Source organism: Drosophila santomea, chromosome 3R, assembly GCF_016746245.2.
Source record: "Drosophila santomea strain STO CAGO 1482 chromosome 3R, Prin_Dsan_1.1, whole genome shotgun sequence".
Lineage (NCBI taxonomy): Eukaryota > Metazoa > Arthropoda > Insecta > Diptera > Drosophilidae > Drosophila > Drosophila santomea.
The window spans coordinates 16,422,431-16,447,855 of record NC_053019.2 but is presented as its reverse complement, the minus strand read 5'-3'; the positions used below and the strand labels follow the sequence as shown (position 1 = coordinate 16,447,855).

General features: G+C 43.3%; 1 protein-coding gene across 2 annotated transcripts; it reads right to left on the bottom strand.

The window, feature by feature from the left end:
• On the bottom strand, nt 1-25,425 carry LOC120451746 (dopamine receptor 1). 2 transcript variants are annotated; one of them, XM_039635666.1, is made up of 6 exons: nt 24,622-25,425; nt 14,668-14,773; nt 14,182-14,361; nt 10,430-10,559; nt 3,475-3,720; nt 1-1,657 (listed from the first exon to the last, which is right to left on the bottom strand). In XM_039635666.1, exons 1-6 carry the CDS (start codon nt 24,913-24,915, stop codon nt 1,117-1,119), a joined length of 1,497 nt encoding a protein of 498 aa, XP_039491600.1. In that variant the 5' UTR covers nt 24,916-25,425; the 3' UTR covers nt 1-1,116. The 2 variants fall into 2 exon arrangements, with proteins under 2 accessions (XP_039491600.1, XP_039491601.1); XM_039635667.1 differs by having other exon boundaries at nt 14,713-14,773.

Here is a 25,425-nt window from a genome sequence, read left to right as displayed (position 1 = left end):
TCCTAATTATTCCGCTGGCTGATAGCTGTATTTTCGCAGGTGCTACTCATTAAATCATCAGGTAATCGGAGGATCAGGTTGCGGTACCCAAAAAGGCTTCTCGGGTTAACGTCTCTTAATGTGTTTGTGTGCCGGTGTCAATCACAGTTGGCTTAATTAACATTGTGGAACAGATTTCAACGCATAAATTCAAATCAGTCTGCAAAGTTGGGTCGTAAAAACGCGCTATCATCGTGGCACTCGAACTAAACATAACATTCATTGAGGCCAAGGGTCGGGAATTTTACAGCTTTCGCTCTGTTCCCGTAATAATAATAACAACAATAATCATTTTGCATGATTTACGAGTGCAGCTGGCAGCCCTGTTCGTTCAATGGCCATAAATTCTCATCAATAAATCAAATGTAGAGCTGTTCGAAATTCGAATATGAGGGCGCCGCGATGTATGCAGCGTTTTCTTTCCCATGTTTTTGTTTCCCCATGTATCTGCATCGGTGTGGTTTGGTGTTGTGTGCGTGTGTGTTTGTTTGTTTGTTTGGATGGGTGAGTGAGTAGGAAATGTGGCAAGTGACATGTGTCACTCCATAATAATCGCATTTGCATGGGAGGCAAACCGCCATGAATATCCAAACAGAAACTTAACTAGAAGCTCTCTTAGGTGCCGGGTTGAAGATCTTAGACCTAATCACGTTTCGGGTTGGGTTTCGATTTTGTTTTTCTGATTTGTATTCCTTTTGGTTAGTGGGACTTACGGCTAGATACTAGTGCGATTAAGTATACGCATAGTTGATTGCTTAGTCTCGGGGACGCGCTGATAATACTTACAGGTTTCCATATCCACTGGATCAGTGGGGTAGAGGGCTGGGATTGCTTACGGTTTAAACTGTGAGACATCGAGTTGGTTTTAGGAACCCATTTGCCGGCCTAGAGCAGCTCCGTCTCCATCTGCGCGGCCTCCACGGTCTCCACAATGGTGGCGGTGGCCGCCGTGACCGAATCTCATGGAACATACCGCGTGGTCAGCGCTCCATCGTCATCGTCGTCCACGCGCAGACCGCCGCATCCGCAGGGCAGCCAGGTGGCTGCGCCGCCGGTGAGATTCAGACAGCCTTTTGGTCAAATCGCAGACACCTGCTCCAGTTCGGCGCTGGAGCGGCCCGAGTTCATCACCACCACATTCTTGGCGGCATAGTCCGTGATGAAGCGATCGCTGTTCCGCGGATGAATGTTGCCCACATCCTGGGCACAGCACCACGGATTGCGCATGGTCAGGATGCGCTTGAAGGCGTCGCGGAACTCCTTGTTGAAGATCGAGTAGATGATCGGATTGAAGGCCGAGTTCGAGTAGCCCAGCCAGGTGAGGATCTTGAAGGTCTGTCCACCGATGCAGGTCTTGCAGAAGGCGGCCGTGATATTCACGCAGAAGAAGGGCACCCAGCAGATGAGGAACACGCCCATGATCACGCCCACCGTGACGGCCGCCTTGTGGTCGGATACGTGATATGGCGAACTGTGGGTGTGCAGGTTGCGCACCTTGAACTTCTTGGGCTGGTTCTTTGGGCGCCGGATGCTCTTGTACCGCTGCTTCTCGGCCACCTCACCTGGTCGAGTTACCGCCTTGATGGACTTCACGTGCTTCTGGGCATAGCAGTATAGCCTGCGAGCATATAAGTAAAAGGGAAGTTTTTAGTTATACCATATTATATAGTAAATATTATATATTGTAATATTAAATAGTAAATTGTAATATAGTAAAACTTGATATTCTAATCTTTGTTGGTGCTTACAACTACATTCCTCTACTATTTTCAAGCTTATGTCGAACTAATTTGAATCACTTGGCTAAGAAGCAATGGAAGCTGCCAATTCATTTTGTGCATTTGGATTTGTAACATCGAGAAGACATCAATGCTTATTGTTGTTTCTTGCGAAAGCATGATATTATTAATTATTTATCACCTAATGAACAACTGGTCTCGATTGTTGCCTCGACACGATTTCTGCGTATTTTGCCACTGGTTACGGACTATGTAGTTACTGGTAGTTGCTGGTAATTGATATGATAATTATTCACTTGGGTCGCTTGGCATGTCAATTAAATGGATGCCGACAACAATGGCTCTGCACACATCAATAACCAAAGGAAACACATTGCGTATACGCAAGGTCTGACTATCATATCCAATCTTCCACTTGAGTCGCTCTCTAAGCTCTTTCGCGCCCACTCCACTGGCTCCACTACATACGAGTATGCCGCATACACAAATAAACAAGCATATGTGTCTGTCTGTTGCTGTGAGTGTTTACTCGTTGGTCGCATAAAAAGGATAACTGGACGAGAGCAGGCCATGTCAGGCACAAATTATGACGATAAAAGTATATTTATTCTGCAATTTAACCGAAATTTGATAGAAAATTCCAATGCCAACCAACAGGGGATCCATTTGATGATAGAGGATAGAGGGATTTGGGATGCGGCCAATGGCTGCAAATCTCGTTAAGCTAAAATGGCAACGTGCCGCTGGCCGAAACGTTGATGAGCAGCTATCGCTATACCGTTGCTGTGGTGGTGAGTGGTGTGAGTGTGTCCTTGGTTAGTCCTTTCGCACACGCCCCAGTCTTTTGCCAGCTCCTGGGGATTACTTAGACGGACACTAATGCGTGCGCTTATTTGTTCAACCCAAAACCCCTTGCCCACAATCAGTTTCAGTTTCTGTTTCAGTTTCCGCCTCCCCAGTTCTCTATCGTGCCTGGAGGCCATCAGGGGCGCAGGACCTTGCGGCATTTTTCTGATATATTCAGCAGTGCGATAGCAGCAAAACTTCGTCAGTTTTTACAACATTTTATTATTTACTTTTTACTGCTTCTGCCACGACTTCCTTTCTGCTTTGCTGGCCGCTTTTATTTTCCCTCGCAAAGGGTATTCAACGTACGTAATAACAGGTTCTAAAACAAATAGTTGTCTACATTTATTTAAGAACTATACTACCAAAAAATAATAATAATAACTAATATTATTTTTAGAACTGAACGAAGTGGTCTCAGAACACTTAAAAATGGCTTCGTTTTAAATTCTTAAGTTGTTCATAGATGTCGTTTATAAGTAGAAAAGGATATTGTATTTTCATGTGTCCTTTCAAAAGAGTATACAAACTTGGCTGGGAATAGGATGGCATGCATTCATTTCCGCAACTTTTATTTTCAGCTCATAAAAATATTTGAGTTCCCGCTTTGTTTTCACTTGGAGAGAGATTTTGGCAAAACTTTTGTGTGCCCGCGGAAGTTTCTGTGTTGCTCTGCACAAAACCCTGGGCTATTTGTATCTACATAATTGCAGCTGAAGGCGTCTGGCAATATCTTACTTTATGCATTTTATGTTTTATGCACGCACAACTTTTTCCGCAATCTGGCCAGCGGAACCGGCCATTTCAGAGCGATACGGCGATATAGTGGCTCTTTGACTTTTTGACTTACCGACAGTAGATGCCAATCATGACCACGCAGGGAAAGTAGAAACTGATACAGCTGGACACGACGGCGTAGGTGGGCGTGAGGTCCAGGGCGCATGTTGGATACTTTTTGCCATTGTCCTCGAAAATCAGCGGCTGGTCGGGCCGATGGATGCCCAGCGAGATGGGCACAAAGGAGACAAACGCGGCGAGCAGCCAAATGGCGGCGATGGTAATGACAGCCACGCGTCGTGTCACCCAGCGGCCGTATCTGCAAGAGAGGAGCAAAGGGTTGCATCAATTTGCGGCAAAGGAAGCGGAAATACACGCGCCATGCCTGCTGTTCCTCACCGCCCCTTCCAGCCTCATCTCCATACCAACTTCCTGCTCACTGATATGTTCCCAAACTGCTCCTGGCGTATCCCTTTTTGTCCTTTTGCCCTTGCGGTAACAGCGGCAAAGGGTAAACATACACCGCCACCAGACACACTCGGGAAAAGTTTTGCTTAAAGTTCGCCGCTTTAAAGCTCGTGCTTAATTAATCGAAAAGTTTCTCTACTAAGCCCCATTTCAAAAATCCTGTTTACAGATGGAAAGCCGCTGTGCAACAGTAACTCTATTACGGAGTGAGTGTTTTTGTAACAAAACCGCTGTTTTCCTAATTAAAAAATATGTATATAAAAGAAGAAAACAGTTGCTAGAAATAAATGCTAAAAACTTAAAAGGTATAGGTATTTAATACATATTTGATGTGATTTATGTATACCTTTAATCACCTAAAAAATGGGTTTTAAGCCAGGAATTCTAATTCAAAGCTATCAGATAACCCCATTTCATGATTTCAAACTTCGGCACTACATCCTCTCGCAAATTGGTTAAGTGTACATAAGCTGGAGCAACACGTTGCACATGCGGAATCAGGGGCGCGGACAACACGAACATGGACCACGTAGCGATGTCCTGATTGTGGCTTTGCATGTCCCTGGCAATCCCTCAGTGCCCAGCAGACAGCAGCCATTAGGCAACATCATTTTCGGGTGTGCGCGACAAGTGTTGGTTCGGCCCACCGGAAAGTGGGATACCCAGGTCCTGAACTGGGATTCAGGGTTCAAGGATACCGGATCAGGTGCTAAGTCCGCAGGTCAGTCCGCATGTCATTAATTACTCGCCTTGGTCGGGGTGACAAATCGGCCGAAAACCCAAAGACAAGCCGCACACGCATTGCGGCGAATGGCATATGCAAATCATCCTCGACGGCTTTCATGGTTTCAAGCACATCGATTTCGCCTTTACAGCAGGAAATGAGCAGTCTGCAGTGAACGCAAAAACCAAAACCCACAACCCGAAACCCAAAAACCCAATACCCCGGCCAAAAATTCACAAGGCAAGGATCCCCGCTTCTGTTGCCATATGCCGCATCGTTTTGGCTTGTGCAGGAAATCAAACAGAATAATTCGATTTCAATACAAGGACGCACTTACACACACACACACTCACACTCACACACAGAGACACACACTCATGCTCAAGGATGATGACGGAGCGGAAACGGAAGTTTATGTAATTGTATTCACATACAAATTCAATTTCGTTTTCGGCACGAAAATTGATTTCCATGTGACGAAAGCCCGCAGCTTGAGTTCCCGCACCGCAGATCCACTCACCTGCGAACAGTCGTGGTGCGAATTGTAGGTACAACTATTATTTACCTAGCGAAGGTAATTTAACAATATAAAGACTGATTGGTACTGCAACTCACTTTTGCTACAACTGACCTAGGAATTACAAAACAAAAGTGGACTTCAACTTGAAATATATTTATTTATAGATTCTTGGACCTATTGCAGCATAGCTACCCAGCATACCCACATTGCCCGAGCCCCCCGTTCTTCCTTTCACCTGGTCTAATTCAGTGTCTTTGAGTGGCTGAGGTACACGCTTTGATATATGCACATAAGCCTGCAGCCATTAGGTGACACACGATTTGCTCTGGCCTTGTGTTGGTAAGTGGAGCAGCCAATCAGCCATCGATGGGCCAGGCTAATTGAAATCGTGTGTGAGAGTGTTCCAGGCTGAACATTTGTATGTGTGGGTATGGCAGTGGGCCTGGATGTGGATGTGGATGTGGATGAGGATGAGGATGTGGGTGGGTGCCAGGAGCAGGCTGCTCCAGCCGAAGGACATTTGCATTAAACGCTAGCATCGAAGCTGCCGGCTTGACTGCCTGCGTGGCATGCGGTGGCTTTTGTGTTTGTCCCACATGCACTCAAGAAATTACCGCAAGGCACGCACGACGATCCTTCCGCAAAGGATCCTCTCCAACCTCCGCGTTTTCTGCCGTCATTTGCATAGTTCCAGTCCCCCCTTCTCCTTTCTCCTTTCTTCTTTTATTTTTTTTTTTGCCCTCTCGTCCTGTCAGCTTGGCCGCTTTTGTTTTGGCATGGGAAATTTGATGGCTCTTTATGAGCAGTTTTTGTAACTGTCATTGCTTGCACGTGCTCAGTGCACTGTGGGTCCAAAGGTTAGGAAAGTGGCCATGCTTTTTGGTAACTTAGGCTAAAAGCGAAAGTATACTTAATGCAAGACGTTCAAAAGGTGAGTGGGGATTTAAGGATAAGACTTACCATATAAGGATAAACCAAATTACCTAAGCTTCTATATAAAATTAAAGCCAAGTTAGCATACTTATTAGTAATTTATACCACTTCAATTGTACCATTTTGAAGGAAAATGTTATAGCACTAGAAATGTATTTTGAATACCTCTTCCCAGTGGGTTAACATAAATTCGAAAACCAGTAAATACAGCATAAAACGTAACTCGCCTTGTTGTGCATCATTGATTTATCAACCCCCCATCAATTTTCAATCTCCTACAATAAAAGCGCCCTAGGAGTCCCCAATGATTTCTCAATTTTTCCTGTTGGTTCCAGCCCCATAGTTCGCTATTACATTTCCTCAACCACAACCAGGACAAGAGAGAAAATACAATTACAAAAAGTTCCCAGGTGCGTCATTGTAGCTGGAACAGGTTTTTCAGTGTGCGTTTAAGTATTGTGCCTTCGGGTGTTGGGCAACCAAAAAAAAAAACCCTTATACCCTTCAAAACTCCTCCTCCTCCTGCTACCAAACCGAAAACCCCCGCAAAAGCTCCTTCTTGCCTGCGGCAAAGTTTCATTGTTCTTTCCGTTTTTATTGCAGTTTAAAATGAATTTCACATATGCGACTGACAGTTACGATGATGACAGGCGCCAAAGTCAACGGCAGTGCCAACCAAAAGCCGAACAAAATACCAAAAAAGGCAAAAACGGCAGCACCGAGGCATCAACTTGTCACATAAAATAAGAAAATTTCTCATTTGCGTTATATTTGGGTTGCGCCGCCTCATCTTCACTTTGTCTGTTCGCTACTAATTAAATTTGCACGCGCTTTTTATCCAAATTGTCTTTGCCAATTTCCCGGCTCGGAAAATCCAGGCGCGCGCAATTAAATTAAACGCCTGCAATTATTCTAAAACGCTAAGAAAACACGCTGAATCAGCGATTTCCTCTGTCTCCTGTCTCTTCGAGCGACAGCTCCTAGATGAATGGTCCTTTCCTGGGTGTTGGATGATGGAGCCGGTTGCCTTCCAGTGGGTGGTGGCTCTCGACTCCTAATGAGACGCCTTCGCGTGAACTTTGTCCCTTGTTGAGGGGTGCGCAAAAAAAATGCGCTGCTGCCTCCACTTTGACATGCAAATAAATCAGATTTACATAAAGCGGGAGAACTAGAGTTTGAGTTGGACCGGCATAGCCATAGATATATATACAAATATATGCTAGGCACATTCCAAGGAACCCAGTTACCATTTCTCACAAGACACAAAAGCTAGCAACTGCGCGCTGCGCTGAGTTTTCCATGCAATTTTCCCTGCCCTCTGCTCGGCACCTTGAGATTCTGATTCAGACTCGGGTTCACAAAGAGACTGTTGGGTATGAGCGACGTCTTGACATTTGAAGTGCAAAATGTCTCGGGCACCTGAACAGTTTAAGTGGGCGGTGGAAACTGCAGAGCCCGCCCATTTGCCCCAGGTGCGAATGGAAACGAGTCCAGGTGGCTAAACTCAATTTCCTGGCAATGGCCTGGCCACAGGGCACAAAGTCTGAGGGGCTATGCAAATGTCATTAACCCAAAGGCTTAAATTAATATCGGACAACATTAGGCGGCGTAAGTCGGCGATTGAAGGGCGCGATTTAGAGAACAGGATACATTTATCAGTTGGCTTGTGTAAATGGCATGGGAAATTCCTTCAAATTCATTTAAGCACTTGAGGAAAACTGATTAATTAATAACTCTTAGATTTACAGATAAGCTTTTCATAAAATCATGATCTTATAAGACACTTTAATGCTTTATTCAATTATTTGTATAAAGTTAAGAGTGTTTGGCTTTTTGCTTGAGTTTGCAATGCAAGCAAATCCCAATACGTCAAGATCAATCGAGCGTTCTGTGTTGTTCACCCTTCATCAACCATCCGATGTCGAGCATGAAGTTTTCTCCTCCAGTGAGAAATCTATCTGCTCGCCGTGCTTAATTTCACTTTCAATTCCATCTATCTATCTGCATTTCCCCACCAGTTCCCCCGCTCTCCCGCCCCCAGAGGACAAACGGAATTCGAAATCAGGAAAAATGTACCATGAAAACTGTCATTTGCTAGACTAACCCCACAAAAATCCATCCCACTTTGCTACCCCGTGCCGTGCTCATTTAAATCCTTTTGCCGTGGCATACAAAATTTGCAATCTGAATTTTCAGGTCGCCTCGACATCAACTTGCCACATCAATGAAGCGTTATATGCTCGCCAACTCGTTACGTGAACTCGGCTACACAAAAGATGCACAGATAAATGGGGAAAGCTGGGTGGAAAATTCAGCAGGTGAGCCCAGCTGCTGCTGCCGCACACCGCACACCGCACACCCCCACCCACCCACACAAATGTCGTGTCGTTTTCCATAAGCGAATAAGCTTACCCCAGGTGGCAAGCAGCACACCAATACCAACAGCAACAGCAACAGCAAGAGGAGAAGGGGGAGCTACAGCTAAGGGTGGCGGGGTGTGGAGAAAATATTTTTCTACTTTTGGCTTTTGGCTGAAAATAGCATCAAAGGATTTATTATGGTTCTTTCATGACATGGCGCTGTGGGTTAGGGCTGGCAACTGTCTCGATTTGCGATGGTTCCCCCACAGGTCCTTTCTGCCCTGCCCAGCAATCCCTTTTCCCCAATAGGGATCCATTCTGCAATCATTTGGTCGGTTCTCTAGCCCTAAGCCAACTCCCCGTTTTGCGAGTGTCAGCGACTTGACCAACGTCATTTTTAACACAACTCTTATGCACCGAAAAAAGAAATTTTATTCCAAATATAATATGGCGACAGGAAAACTATCATTTAACAACATAACTCTTAAAAATGATTCGACCTACATCAAACACTTCTTTTAATGCTTTCAAAATGGGATTGTTTTTTGATTTCAATATATGCTCTACCAATTTGTTTGCAGTGCACATGTGAGAAATGAAATAGAACAGCGTGCAGACAATGGTTTACCCTCTCGAAAAGCCAAATATGAAGGAATTCAGTTGTGGCTGCTGACACATAATAAATTTGTGCGTTTGTTCTTGGCCGCAAATGTAATATTCGTGTGCCGAAGAACATTTGTAGGATTGCACTTCTGGGCACCGAGGCATTGTTGAAAATTTAATTAACACACAATTGTTGTGGTCCAGCCCGAAAAAGGTAGGGGAGTGGTTTCTGTGGAGATTGGCGGCTTGGGGAGTGTGCTTGATAAACTAGTTTCAAGTTTACCGAGCTGACTTTCGACTGACTGCTTTTGTGAGAATTGCTCGCCACTGGAAATCAATTTCAACTGCTGACTGCTGACTACAAAGCAGACTAACATGGCTGACTGGCAGCGTTTTAGGCACCGACGACAGCAGGACAAGCTCATTGTCATTGTCGCAGTCGAGGAAGCACACAGATACCCACCCTCCACAGGACACCCAGTACACAGACACAAGGAGAGAGAGTACACAAGGACACACACAGCACCTGAGGCAGCAGAATTTGATTGCCTCTGGAGCTTCCTGCCGGGATGGCGCAGCTGGAGCAACGTGCCGGATATACAAGGTAGATTGTACTGCGATAATGGAGCATTTGGACAGCATTCGGTCCACTGACAGATGAAGTCATCTGCAGAGGGTGTGATAAATGCGATATCGAATCAAGTTGGTCATAGGTTAAATTACTTGCCAGTATATCAACTGGTTTTCGTAATATGTAAGCCACTTATAGATACATTCTAAGAACAAAAGAATTCAGTTTATGTACTTAAACATTCCATGTTCTTTTGCCAAGAGTCTTCACTATTTTATAAAACAACATTATTGAAGCGTAACCCCCACAATCTGGATAAAACAACCCAAGTTGCCACTTCACCACTTTCACCAGCTGGTAATGACACTTCTTCTGATACTCTTTGTTGGCCTGACCCAGAGACCCAATGAGCATGACTTGGCTGAACTTTGTTGGCTGCCACAAAACCACAGCTGAAGCGCTGATCCTAAAGTGCTTAGCCAACAACTTGAAGATGAAGTCGCGTCGGAGAAGTGCAAAAAGTCTCGTAATGCGCCATAAATCTGTTACTAATGAAACAATTATGAGCCTCGATTAATGAGCCCCTTTCGCCGTAAAGAACTCGAGCACTGGAAATGAGAAGGTCTCGCAGCAGTAGAGCAAAAACGTGACAGGCATGACAACGCGGCGTATGAGTAACGTGCATACAAAGCACCTGCAATGGCCTGACATTAATGAATCGATTCGAGGACGTGGCTCCGCTGTAACATCGTCGTCAAACCGTCAAACCGTCAAACAGTCCGACAGTGCGGACAATTAGTTATGGATTGGATATTTTATGTATTTGACACAATCCTGACAATCACTCACCTGAGCGGATCCTTGATGTGAATGTAGCGGTCCATCGAGATGGCGCACAGGTTCAGAATTGACGCCGTCGAGCACATGACATCAAAGGCCACCCAAGTATCACAAAATTGCGCTCCAAAGATCCAATATCCTGCAAGAAAAAAAAGTTGGGAGGCTGGTTGAACGAGTGTTTGATTGCTTGTTTAAAATGCTTAATAAGTACTTTCTGTCTGGACGTGGCGGAAATTGCCATGTTGCGGCCGGACGGTGGCAAAAAAGTTGTTTCATTTGCACGGCGGTAATAACAAATGCAGCCGGGAAAGGCGGAAAAGCAACTGAAAGTGCAAAGGCAACCAGTGTCGCCAGTGTTGCCAGGTTCTTGTTTTATTTATTCACGACGTAAATTGAGTTTAAATGATTTCATAAATTCATTTCCGTTTCCTGTGCTTCCTCTTCCCCTTTCCTTTCCCGTACACATACACAAACACACACACACCCACACTCACACCCACTCACGAGGGTCTCCTTTTTGGGCCGTTCGCTATTTAAAATTCATTTCGCCGGGCCAAAAGTGAAAACAAATAATTTATTTTTTCGGGCGCTTGCCAATTTCAAAAGTGCGTTGCAATTACGTCCTACTCGATTGATGTTCCGTGCGTGACCAGAAACGGATGTCCTTTGAGTCCTGGAAAAGTGGTGAGCGGTGATCAAACATCACCGCTGTACACACGAATTCAGTAAAAGATTTGCCACATAAGGGGTATTTATTCGTGCTGTGGCATTCAACTGATGATTTGGGTCGTTTGATAAGAATAAGAATGGGTCGATAAGAATATGCATATCATGCTCGTTACAGCTTTCATGCCAGTTAATCAAGCGTGCGGCAGGATATGGCTCTTAAATGCCACAGGAAGTGCCGAAGCAACTGCGACCCAGCTCAGCATTCATTCATCAGGATATCAAAAGACAAGGCTATCAGGATATCAAAGCTGACCAAGCCGGTCTGCAGAAGTGACTTCCAGTTGGCAACGCTTAATTGAGTGATTTCAATTGAGGTATTTATAGGGAAATCTACTGCAATGTAGCAAGTCATTAAAGAAAGTTTAAAATTAAGCTAGTTTTGTGAGGAAAGCTGGCTTTTCTAAGAAAAATATAATTAACCTTAAATAAATAAATTAAATAAACCATTTTGGAAAGCACATTTTGAAAGCACTAATGTCTACGAGAATCGGATTGTTTAAAGAGCTGTGTTCAAGGCTTTGATTAGACAGTGAAAATACTACATTTACACTTCAGACTTCTAAACCTTTGAGTGATTCATAGCCCCACTTCCCTTGGCTTAAAATTAAGCAAGCTTCAGCATTTCCGAAATGCCCATGGCATCGAAAAAAACCTATTTTAGGAGGGAATATACTGGCAGTACGAAGAAGAGCAGAAGCTTGTACTCAAGTTAGCAAATACTTTATGCCGCTTTCAATATGCATACACACACACATACGCATATGAATAGCTCTTGGCCAAAAAGTATTCCTTATGCTATATGTTTTTCCGATTCCTCGGGCTGGCAGCATCTGTCGGATTTGGCCGGGTCTGTTGTTGTTTGAATTTGTCCAATTGCGAACCATGTTTATTTGCTGATTTGCCTGTCTTCGAGCGTGCTAAATGTTGCCTTGGCGAAAATAATTTGCCTACGTGTGTGCCACTCGGTGTGTGAGTGTGTGGATGTGTGTGCATGAGTGTGGGTGTCGCAGGACCCCAGGCTTCTGTTTGTCTTGAGCAGCTGAGCGTTTTTATTTATTTTTTCACACTCTCGCTTACGCGGCACTCGTCCCCTCAAAGTGCCAAAGTCGTTTATTATTTTCACACACCCTCGGCGGTAAGAAGGCGGTTGCAGTGGCGTATTTGGGTATTTTTCGAGGGGTTTTCAGAAGCTGAGGCAATTTATGAGCACCTTATTTGAAGACAAATTATTTATATTTCAATAGTTTCTTCTATATAAAGCCACTACTTTTGGGCAAACTAATATCCAGATTTCCTGTATTTTGAATATCCTATAGCCCAAAGTCCCCTTTCTATCATGCACAGTTTGGCAATTCTGACACATGTCACCTCAACTCATCTCCATTTTTTCCCAACTTCACTTCGCCGCATCGCTTCGCTTTGGATTCCGCTCACATTTTCAGACTCATATGACAAGCTGGCAGTTTTCTTCTTTTGTTTGCTGTTTATGATTTTCCACTTTTTTGCCGCGTGTGCTAGCGCGTCCCAACACATTGATGTCAGCTGCATGTTTCCTGAACCGGAACACGTTGTTAGCCCGGCTCCTCGATCCCCAATTACCCAAGTGGCAGCTGAAAAGTTTTGCATGGCAAGGCTCTCGCCTAATTACACCCGTTACTCGTAGAATAAGAGGATATACCAGTTAGTCGAAGGAAGCGTTTCCGACCCTAGACATATTCTAAATCAGAATTAAATCCGTCCGTATAAACGCTTCGATCGTAGAAACTATAGAAGCCAGAAAGTTGAGCAAGCAGAAGGTTTTCGTTCGCACTTTCACTAGCTGAGTAAAAGGTATCTGATAGTCGGGGAACTTGACTGTAATGTTCTCTCTAGTTTTCCTCTTATTTACTTAGTCAATGTTCCCATCTCCACTGCAGCTCGAATTAATAAAATGCACCCATAAACGACACTCAAATTGTTTGAATATGAAACTGGGCCACACATATAGCGCCATTCCATATTCTAGACTGCAGCTAAGCGAAACTTTGTCAGCCTCAATGCCGAGAAATGTATCGTAATGGGAAAGAATCCTCTGGCAGGATAACTCAAGGAATGACTGCCATGGCTGCACTCGGAATGGCTAATGGAAAATAATCAAAATGTGTGGTAGCACTCGGCATCTGCATGTTAGCCATGGCACCAGATGTACAACTGGTATAAAATGAAATTCCTGTTTCGCTGACTCCAACCATTCGTCCACCGATGGGTTGTCGAGGGTCAGCGATGTAGTTTGAATAAATGAAAGTATAGAAATTTTAACAATATCCCTATAGTTGGTATTAGAATAATCAAAGCCTATACATATATATATTAACAATTTTAAAGAAAATCAACTGATCTAAGACATGTATTTAAAATCCTTTTAGCACTAATACTTTAACTCTGGAACACAAGTTTTTTTAACACAAAAGGCTCCTTCAAGTTGTGTACTTTAATTGAAACACGTAAGCTGTACTTTAAAACGTCTCTGGGCAGAAGTGTTTTAAATATTTCAAAGGAATTTAAATGAAACAAGGCTTATTGGAGCCTGGAGTCCGACATAAGCCAAGTGTTTATTTGCTTAAAAATGCAAAGGCCGCCCTCGTTTTTGGTGTACAGCATAGGAGCAAAGGAGGAAGTCTTGTGCAATCACAATGGACGCCCGGTCGGGAAACTCGGAAAAGTCGGGGAACTCGTGCGTCGACTTGTGCAGCTGACACTTTAAAAGGCATTGACAAAGCCACATAAAATCCGGCTTTAAGCGCTGCCAGGCATGTCAAATGGGCTCGAGTGGTGCGCGGATGGTTGAGTGGAGCAACACCCTCGTGGTTGCCCATGTTCCCATATTCGCATATTCGCATATTTTCATTTTTTATTTTCGTTAGCACTGGAGTCGCCTGCAGCATTTTGCATAAATTTCATTGCTGGGCTAACGCGAATTTCAATTGCAATATTCCATTACGCAGTCTGAGGACAGAGGAGCTACCGCTTGGCATTAGGGATACGCTACTCACCCAGCAAATCGTTGACACCGGCGAAGGTCATCACCAGCGAGGCCACGAAGAGATCCGCAATCGCCAACGAGGCCAGGAACAGATTGCCGATCCGGCGCAGACTGCGCTCCGTGTAGATGGCCAGGCACACCAGGATGTTGCCGGCCACCGAGAGGAATATCAGCACCGATAGGAAGATGCCTGCGGCGAGTCCAAATCAAATATCACACCCATAATCGCAGCTAAGGGTATCTATATGATATAGCATACTTATGTGGGCGGGCGAACATCGAGGGATGGGTGTGCGTGTGCGTGTTAGTGTTAGTGTGTGCGTGGTATTTGTGTTTGTGTCACATGCAACAAGCAATTTAACAGATAATTGTCGTGTCCATGTCCATGTCCATGTCCGTGTCCGTGTCCGTGAGAGCGATGAAAGTGGTCGAGTGTTGGTGGGGCGGTGCTGTAGGTGGGTGGCTTTTGCTGTACATTCAACGACATTTACTTTACCAACAACTACAATTGACACAAGTGACAGCGGCTCCGGTTCCTCACCAACTATTGTATCCATTTCAGACGCATTTGTCCAGCTGCTCTCATTGTAGAACGATGTCAACTGCAATGGAACGAGTTTCGAATGGGTTGTTATATGGGTTGGTACCATATATGTAGTGCGAGCTTAAGATCGAGCATGGCTTACAATAAAGTTTTTATTTAATGGCTTAATGTACCACTTTACAACTTCATAATTTACTAAAAAACTATTTATATTAATCCCTGAAAACTTTTACGTGTTTCTTCCCCTGGTTAAGTGGCTGAATTGCTACTTTCCCACATGTCTTTGATCTCCGCACACAAACTAATTAAATTTGTGAAATATTTTCAAATTTAATTAGCTGGCATCTGCTTCAGTTTTCCCTGAACTTCGCTCCATTCATTTTCCTTCGCCGTTGTCATCCTGGCTGTTTGTGGCACGCATGCCTTGGCCATACAAAAAAACAAGAGAGAACGCTATAGTCGAGTTCCCCGACTATCTGATACCCGTTACTCAGCTAGTGGAAGGGAGAAGGAGAGTCTTAAACACAGTTTTTGGCGGTTTGTAGGCGTAATAGTGGGCGTGGCAGAAAGTTTTTTGGCAAATCGATAGAAATTTACAAAACCAACACAAAAATGAAAAAATATCAAAACATTTTCCAACAGTGTGGGCGTAGCAGCTTTGGGCGGTTTGTGGGCGTTAGAGTGGGTGTGGCAAAAAGTTTTTTGGTAAATCGATAGAAAATAACAAAACTAATACAAAAATGAAAAAATATGAAAATATTTTTCAAAAGTGTGGGCGTGGCAGTTTTGGGCGGTTTGTGGGCGTTAGAGTGGGCGTGGCAACATGAATCGACAAACTTGCGCTGCGTCTATGTCTCTGGAGTCTGCATGCTTAATCTCAACTTTCTAGCTTTTGTAGTTCCTGAGATCTCAGCGTTCATACGGACGGACAGACAGACGGACAGACGGACAGACGGACAGACGGACAGACGGACAGACGGACAGACGGACAGACGGACATGGTCATATCGACTCGGCTATTGATCCTGATCAAGAATATATATACTTTATATGGTCGGAAACGCTTCCTTCTGCCTGTTACATACTTTTCAACGAATCTAGTATACCCTTTTACTCTACGAGTAACGGGTATAACTATCAATCATTTGTGGCATCTGTGGCAGGACCGCAAGAGGCAATCCTCTTCAAGAAGCCCACCAAGCTACCCACCAAGTGGCATTATTCATAATTAAAATTGACAAAATTTCCAGAAAATATCCAGGCCCGTAGTGAAATTAATTTGTTTCACTAAGCGCCTTGCCGCCCACCACGTTTTTGCCCAAGATATCTCTATTCATGTATGAGTGTGTCTATGTATCCATCTGTTTGTGGCAACTTTGAGTTGGAATTTGTCTTGTGGTTTCTTTTGCTTTTGGGCAACCAGACATGTTGGCATTCCGGCGGTTGCCTTCGCTTTTGATGGCCCCAACTATTTACTCGATTGAACAATTGAGTCCTGTAAATTAATTTATTAATTACACAACACGGCGAGCGCAGTGCAATTACTTTGGCAGGGAGAAAAGGATTCGCCAAATTCAAAGGATCCGAAGTGCCTGCAGCTGGGTATCCTTTGCGCGTTATTGCCACGGGAATAAATAACCATAATTAAGGCCATAATAAAATGCTCAAAAGCAGACCCGAAACCGCTGACAAATGCAATTAATTAATTCAAACATAAAACTGCCGACGCCGCATATATATTTTGTTCGTTTTCAGACTTTTGCAGCTTGGACCCGGAACTTTTTGTTTAATTAAATTTGCTCTTGCTGCACGTGTGTGTGTGTGTGTGTGTGTTGTGCGTAAGCTGCTTAATTACTTTCAAATTGTTAATTGTTTGAAATGGAAACTTTAGTTTAATCGGCTCAAATGCGGTCGTAGAAAGCCATAAATATGGCATACTTACGGGCTGAGCAACGGGACGTATGCGCAATATACCTTTTACAAAACTTAATTTATTCATGCTTAGATTAAGGTTACCATGGGCACTTCGAACATAACTCAAATTGCGTAAATATTTAACTCGACCAAAGCAACAAGCGCCCCAGGCGGCAATATAAATGCACTACACTGCGCTTACTTATTCATAAACTATATTGATTCGCCCTATAAGAGTAAAGCACTTAAGTACACAAGGAACGGGTTGTCAAAGGGATTGCCACGTGAAATGCACCATTTGTGTACAGTAAACAAAATTAATTGAAGCTGAACATCACGAGCGAAGTGCGCTGGACAATAAAAGACACTTAAGATTATAAAATTTACACGAAATGCCATCTCATGTCAAGTGAATTTTCATTAAACTCACCATCAGCTGTCGCCCAGATTCAGTAATGCAGCCGAACATTACACATTACACTGATGTTAATGTTTATGTTCATGTCGCTGTTTCTTTGGCGGCAGAGGAGGCATCATTAAAAAGCAGTTAACACTCCGGAAGTGGAAGCGTGACTCTGCGATATCCACCATCGGAGACCATCGGAGTACCATAAAAAATGCCCGTTCTCACTTAATTTAAGGTAGAGCTTGCCAACATCTTTTATTAAAGAATTGAAAGTGGCTCAATGAAATTGCATTGTCACATAAATGACTTTAAATACTAATGCTGACTCTTTTCCATATTCTCCAGTTGTATTTGCACAATTTCTGTATTATATATTAACCAAAGCCTATTGATTCATGTAACATTTTGATTTATAAATGGATTTAAACAACAAAATTGTAACTTAAAGAAATTTGAGTGTACATTTGACTGTCCACAGTTTAGAAATGCCGCCCTTCCCTTTAAGTCCCATTTTTCCACTCTAAGATATATGCTTAAATTTAGATGCTTTCACCGTGCAAAGTAAAAGCTAAACAAAGCATCTGCCAACTGTTGGCTAAAAGATATTTTAACAGCTGGGAGAGGATAGGAAAACAGAAGGAACAACTGTGACACCAGTTACTGCATTTAATTGGCAATAAAAGTGGACAACAAATGCTCGTGGTCCGCTTTCCGTTCCCCGGAGGCCTCCATAAGTCAACAAGGAGCCTCTGCCTCTGCTCCTCCGTTCCCGGGAAGGAAAAAGGGTGGTGGGTGGTGGGACGTGAGAAATACCAGGCTAGCTAAAGTCGCACTTGGGTGCTTTGCCTTTGTTTGCAGAGTTAAATGGCACAATGCGTTGATTAAACGTCAACACACCCACACACACTCCCATACACCCACACACACACACACACGCGGAGAACACCTGGAGGCCGTACAATAATAAGGCACAAAACCTGTTGGCAGGACAACAAGAGAAAAGGTGGCATTTTTGCCCACCATGCGACTGTCTGTTCTTTGTCTGGCCGTCTGGATAGGCGGAAGTAGTGTGATTTACAAGTGGAAAGGACGAGCAGACAGGCTGAATAATAAGCGAATGGTACCAAAGGACTCGCCGAGTATTCCACACTTTACAGTGTCATTTGAGCACTTCCGCCAACGGCAACATGAGTTGCAAGGATAACAAACATCAGAGCCAGTGCCACATGACCCGGGGCACAGCATAGTTGTTAATTAAGTGTTCTGTGCAATTACTAGACCGAAAACTCCTTAACAATGCTGAAGGACCTGGGGAAAACATAACCGCTATGCCTCAGTTTCCTATTCAGTTCAAAGAGCAATTCTGTATGTATAATGAGATTTTCTTGTCGAACACATAGAAAATGTGCAATTCTTACATTGAAAGAAATTGCTTAGGAATGTTCAATTGCTATATATTTTATTGGTGGCTAGTAGTCATAGGACTGAATTGATGATTACATTTTTAAATTCTCTAAGTCTTTTTAAATTCTCTTTCTTTTTTTCGCTCAGTGCCCTAATACATTTTCAATTTTCCTGCACTTTGAACTTTGCAAGCCCACGGTTTTTGCGGCGCATTGAACCCTATTTGGTTGGGTGGCCAAAAGCGAGTAAATTCGCTGCTTCGTGCTGTTTAGCATATATTTAAATTCCAACAATAAACAAGAAATGCTGTGGGCGTCTCTTGGCAAGTCGTGGGACGAACGGCTTTCACACACAGGGCTGAGAATCTCACGTAGAAGCGATAATTCTAGAGCCTAGACAGCTGATTTATGCGCCCAACAAATATTTGTTCTTTGCTTTCGTAAACTTTCTTCCAGAACTTAAAGTTTCGCTTCAGCTAAACACACTTGCTGCCTCGTTATGCAATGTGAAAATGCTGGAGGTGATGTGGCAAAGGAACCCTTGAGCAGATGCTAACTGCACTGACAATGCGAGAGTCGGCTATCTCTCATCTGTTGGCCATTGTGTGGACTGTCAATGCTCGTCGAGGATTGCAAGGATGTACAGGACTCAAAGTTGCTCCTGCAGACAGCTGTCAACGGGAATGCTGATGTGCGTGAGCGTTTGGGCTCTTTGTTGAAATTTCGGCTTAATTAAACGAAGCCGAAAGTAAAGAAAGGGGAGAAATTCTCGCAGACACATGTGTCTGGCTGTCAAAACTGTCGTAATTGAGGCCCTCAGCATCTAAGCATCTCAGCATCTCAGCATCTGAGCATCTCAGCATCTATGTATGCATGGCCATTAAATGCAAATGAGCGCCTGATGGCGCGGAAAAGTGTGTGACATTAAGTAGGGATTTTCCTCCTTCAGTTGAGCGCCTGCCAAGATGAGCAGCGTCCTCAATTATGAATGAACTAATTAGATTCCTCCCCCTCCGACCGTCGATGATGGATAACAAGTTTATTCTCCCTCGAGCGAGGTTTTCACACTTGTACCAAGTGTTTGGCTGGCATTTTTCGGACGTGCTAAAGACACTACACTACCTTTGACCACAAGACAGCCACAGACACAGACACGCTCCTGTCGAATTTGCCGACGGATAAATAATTAAAATAACCCCAAGATGGACATGAAGTTGGGACACACCACATCCCATTTTGCCCCCGGCTGTGGCAAGTTGTTATTAAAAATTTATTTTATTTGGGGCATGCGAAGCATCCATGGAAAATACTCTTAGTTAATTGCTTTTTCGAGATCGTAAACCCGTTAATTACCGCAGGACGATAAGCTAGCTGACCAGAGTTGTGCAATTTCATATATAGATTTTAGTTTCAATTTTACCAATTTAAATAAACTTTTACGGCTCTCAACTTTCGAGCATCAATTAAATTGCTTCTTGCAGAAAACCTTTTTCGGATTTTAAATCAATGTTTTTAATCGTTTCCTTTAGTATACCCTTTAAGATTGCTTAATAGACGAACTTTAGTGCTGTTTGCAAAACTCAAGAGTGCTGTTTAATAGGCTAAAACATTAAGTCCATCCTCCGAATGCACTCAATAGCAATGATAATTACCAAAGCCCGATTGTTGTGCTCCGATTGGAAATTGTGTGAGGTAATGTTCCTGGGCACTTGGAAGGTAAATCAAATGCTGCAGCATTGTTTGCCTTATCGCTGCTCTATTGCCTGCCAATTTTCGGAGGACCGGCGATTGTTTGTTTTGGCAGCTATTCAGCAGATTGCCATGTTGATTTGCCCGGGGCGTATTGTCAACTTCGGGATAATTAGCTGCAACAGGAGATGAAGCGGAGGGTCGTTGATGTGCAACACAGGAGGGGTAAGCGGTTGCAAGGGAGCCCTTGAGCTGATTGTAAGTGCAGTATCTGCATCGCCCATCGCCCATCGCTCAACCTATCGAACTTAATCTTCTGCATGCCATTTTCATCCGCATCTCCTATTTTTGTGAGAGCATCGATTTTATACTTCTACCACTGGCATATATAGATATTTTTCCTTTTGGGATCTTCCATGGAAGCGAAGGGAAAAACTTGGCAAGTGAACGATGTCAGTCAGTGGCGTTCAGTTGTGTGCTTAACACAAACATCCCGTTAACTCGCACAAGTGTCGTCTGCACACAAACACCACTGCAGACACTTACACACACACACACACTCAGTGGAGTGTAAATACAGATACATCAATGCAACTGCACTTGTTTCAATTGAAAGAAGAAAAAATGGCGACTAGAATGGCTGAGAGAGAACCATATCTCACGGATTTCTCTTAGCCAAGTGTCAAGTTCCCACACACTTGCACAGTGGTCTCAATGGCAGATGGTCTCATTTTATCCTTTCATATCGGGAAAAATTCAATTACTTGTTCTTTTCCAAAGCAACTACACGCAAAACAATCTTTAAACTAATACGTTAGGCTATTGGGTTACAAAATAAACACAATTGTGTATAAAAATGCTTGAATTAGAAGCATAAATTTTATATTTAATTTATACATTTTTCGATGACTTTACTGTGCATTACCTGAAGTCATGTAGTAGTTATGTAGTAGTTCATCAGTTTTTCCCAGTGCTTGGAAAAATTCTCCCAGCTAGGAAGCTCAGATTTCCCAGCAATAAAAATGTAGTCGATTATCTTGATTGTGTTTTGGCAATGGCTGGCAAACTTGAACACCCGGCGCGGATGATTGACATGACCCTAGGAATTTTATATGGTCGTGGCCCCATTAAATTGACTTGTCACGAGTAATCGTTGTGCACTTTTGTGTCATTGGCGAACCATTGATGGCAAGGGCTCAACTCGTGGAGAAGAGCTCCATAAAACTGGCTGCAAAAGGGCAACATACAAATAAAATGGACCCAAAGACACACACACATGGGCTAACAGAGCAGCAAATAAAAACTGGGTTTATGGTCAATCAGCAGCGAACCTTTTGGAGCTTACTGAATTCTGAATCCCTCTGACTGCTCATCGTGTATCCTTAGCCCCATTCACCTGGCCCTAAAATGAAAGAGGTAAGCGAAATGCAGACAACATAAAAATCACGAATAACTCGCTATTTTCATTTGCTTTTCCTTTTCCAAAACCCACCAGCAAACAGAGCAAAAAACGCAAGTCACTGTGGAAAAGAGTGGAGGGTGCAATTAAATGGGAACACCTAGACAAACACATTGTGGCTCTTGTGGCCAAGATTAATGTGGAATGGCCGTGATGGTGGCTTCAGAATCGGGATCGGGATGCACATTCATTTGCCGTGATGTGTGTGTTTCCCATGCGGTCTCCATATATGTATGTACCTTATTGTATACATGCATGACCCTATTCTGTAGGGAAAGCCAGCATTCAGCTCATTTATATTGCGGCTAGCCCCGTGATTATGGCAGCCAGCTGTCACACACATTTAATTAGGCGAAATTGGTGAAATTTATACTGCTACACTCCTACACTTCCCTGACTCCTTGTTTTATGTAGCCATGAGCTAATTGAAATTTACCGCGCGTAAGCATCAAATTTAGATGTATGTTATGCTTAAAATAAAGTTACCAGAATAATGGAATATTTGTGTTCCGAATACCTCAAATATCTACGTCAGAAGGAATTAAAGCATAATATTTTAGCAACAAAGTTTCTACAAAACATAAAATAAATACGACAAAAACGATTACTTGAAGTACAGCTAAAGCTAAGTAGGAATGTTATTTAAAAAGCTTTTTAAAACCGCTATTAACATTATGTTTGGGCCCAAAAAAAATTGCAAACAAAATTGGGAACAAAAAGGGAAATTACTTTTAATCATTCGATAATTCTTAAGCACTTCAAGTAATTTAAAAAGCATTTCAATAAAGTGTAAATTATATACATTATTTTTAGCTTAATAATATTATTTTAGTGTCACATTCAGCCAAATACAAGCCAAATGAACCACAAAAGAAAATGTTGCAAAAAGGCTTTGGGCTATTGGAAAACAGCGTACAATTTCACTGCAATAAATTGTGTAGTCGCCAAAAGCAAACAATTACAATTATACCAAATAAGTGTGATTTCAATTGGCAAGCCTATCGATAGCAATCGTGCCACGCCCCCTCCCACTTGCTGCCCACTGATTTGGATAAATTGCCGGCGGAAATTTGCGCAAATTCCAGAGGATCTGGTTCAATTCAAATACTGATATATATAATATATATGTGTAAGAATACATGTGCGTTGGGATAACAAAGGAGGCGATTTGCTGAATGGAAAGCAAAATCCACATGGCAGCGGCAATAACAAATAAGTCTATTAATATTTTATTATTATTGCTATGCAAAGCCTGCGAACAATGGCAAGCCGAAGTTTTTGCCTCGCGACTAGAAAATGCGGAATCCCATCCAAGAACGCGAAATCACAATGGATTAAAGGAGGTGATAGGGCGGATGGGGACTGGGAGCTGGGAACTGGAAGCTGGGGACTATTCATGAAAAGTACGAGCATAAACCCGCTTTTTATGCATGCCAAGATTCGTCGAGTGCAAATTAATAATTCAATTAGAATGCACAACGCGGCGTATGCGTGATGCAGTATGCAAGTGTGAGAAAAGAAAAGAAAAGAAAAGAAAAGCGGGAGGAAAAAAGACACTTTTCTGCTGACAGATGATGGGCACAAATGTCAGTGCCAACCTGCAGTTAGCTCTCTTCAATTGAGACTGGTCTCAAGTTGTCTGGTCTATAAAAAAAACAAGTGCACTCGATATAAGTGCATCATGTAAGTGGAAAAATGTGAACTTTTCATCAGGCAATTAGCCAAAATTGAACCAGTTAGCTTTCGGTAAAGCAGAGCAGTAAATACGCCCTCAACAGTTTGTAAATTAGTTGAAAATCTATTTACGTGGAAAATGTGCGGCACATAAACATGATGACAACGTGATCCTGCGATAAATGGCCTTGCTCCACCCAGCTTACGTGATACTCATTATTTACATTCGATTGAAAGTTAAACGTGCGAACAGATGAGCACAACTTTGCCGTTCCACACAACAAGTATTTAGATCTATATCTATATCTATGTCATCGTCATCGTCGTCTGCGTGCGTTGCCTCATATCCTTTACTTTGCTGCCACACCAAGCACGTAAATTGCTCGTTCTCCCAAAAAAAGCAAAAATAAAAAAAAATGTGGGGGAAAAGTGAAATACACACGAGTGAAAAAAGGGATAAACTTTGGTTTTGGTATACATCCTTGGCGGGGTTCCTTTGAAAACCGGATTATGCATCGATGGAGGTGTGTACTCGCATCCTAGCAAAAGTTTCTCCATGTGCCGGCTGCTAATGAGGCTCACATTCGTTCATTTACCAGCTGGTTGGCTAGAAGTGATATAAATTAAAAGGAATGCCAACGGAGAAAACTTTTCCTAACTGCCAACATTTTGTTATAATTTAAACTTTGTATTAAATATTATGAAGGCGTGCGGGATGTGTGTGATAATCGGGTGATAATCACCCAGACTTCCCTCATTGGATAACTTTTTGCACCCCTTTCTCTTGACAATTCATTAAGCAATCTGCCCGCGGATTGCGTATACGCCCCATAAACCACGGAAGCGCCCAGAAAACTCTGCGACAATGTTTGGGAAATATGCCAGCACGTAATAAAAGTGAAATGCTCATGAAGGCCAATACCCTACATCACCCGATCGGAAACAAAGGCATTGCAAATTATAGTGGCGCTGGATACCTGATTCAGTGGTACACTGAAAATAAAATCGTAAAATGTGTAGATAGTTCTTTCTGCGAAAGTACTTAGTGGAAATAGATAGAAAAAGCCACCAGTATTTAAGGGAAAACAAATATTGGGTTTTAAATTGTAGTTCACAAATATTTGATTGCTTGACATATAATAATATGTTTATTATATGGCTATACATATTTGTGTAGGAAATAGTATTATATTTATATTTTTTTCCGTGTTCCTCGCGTTTTGCGAGCTCCACATTGGACATAAAGCCAAAGCTAAGGCCGCATCCAAAGCCAAAGCCAAAGCCCAATGAATGCCTCGTTGGCAGTCACATAAATACAATCGACCCAGTCCCCGCTTCTCCATTCCACATCCGCAACTCACCGTTGTGCCATCATAGCCATTTGTCAGCAGTTGGATGTCGATTTCAATGTCCAGGTCCACCTTGGCGGTCGTGAGCTGCAGCGGCAGATGATCGGCGTCCAGCAGCGTGGAATTTGTAGAGAATCCGCTGCTTCCACTGGATGTGCCATTCCCGCCGATGGTGGTGCTGCCACTGGGGTTGATGGTGGTGGTGGTGCCGCCGCTGATGGAACTGGTGGTGCTGGTTGCGACCGTGGCGGCCACTGAACCCACTCCTGCTGCGATTGCAGCAATCGCCCGCATTGCATTTGTCATTGGAACAAGGATGATTAGGAAGCCAAATGGGTGCGATGAGTGTGGATGAATGAATGGATGGGTGGATGGTTGTTTCCTCTTTTCAGCGATTCAGATTCTCAGTTGCGGGCACGGCAATAAATTGCCCGACTACGGCAATGCAGCATTCTGCTAATACACTTCTTCGATACTAAATGCGGCAATTCAAGCATGTTCAGACGGACTGAGGAGCTCGCTGGATTTCAGATTCGGGCATCGCGGAAAACGCGACCCAGAGTCATGTCCAGCCATCAATCAGGCGAAATTACAGCATTAAAGTCACTGCTTAAATGATTAATACATATGCTTGTAATACGCACACACACTTGACTGACACACACACACTCTCGCACTCTCGCACACACGCACGCCCGTCAAGAATTCTCGATCGGCACTCGGGATTATGTCCGATTATATGGATTGGTTGGTGTTATCTAGCGTTATCTGGCGTTATCTGGCCTTATCTTTCCAGCTTGCCACCGCTTGCCGAAC

Coding starts and splice junctions, on each gene's coding strand:
- LOC120451746 (XM_039635666.1), bottom strand. CDS start 24,915: ATGACAAATGCAATGCGGGCGATTGCTGCAATCGCAGCAGGAGTGGGT. Junction 10,560..14,181: donor CGGTGTCAACGATTTGCTGG/GTGAGTAGCGTA, acceptor TTTTTCTTGCAG/GATATTGGATCTTTGGAGCG. Junction 1,658..3,474: donor ATGATTGGCATCTACTGTCG/GTAAGTCAAAAA, acceptor ATATGCTCGCAG/GCTATACTGCTATGCCCAGA.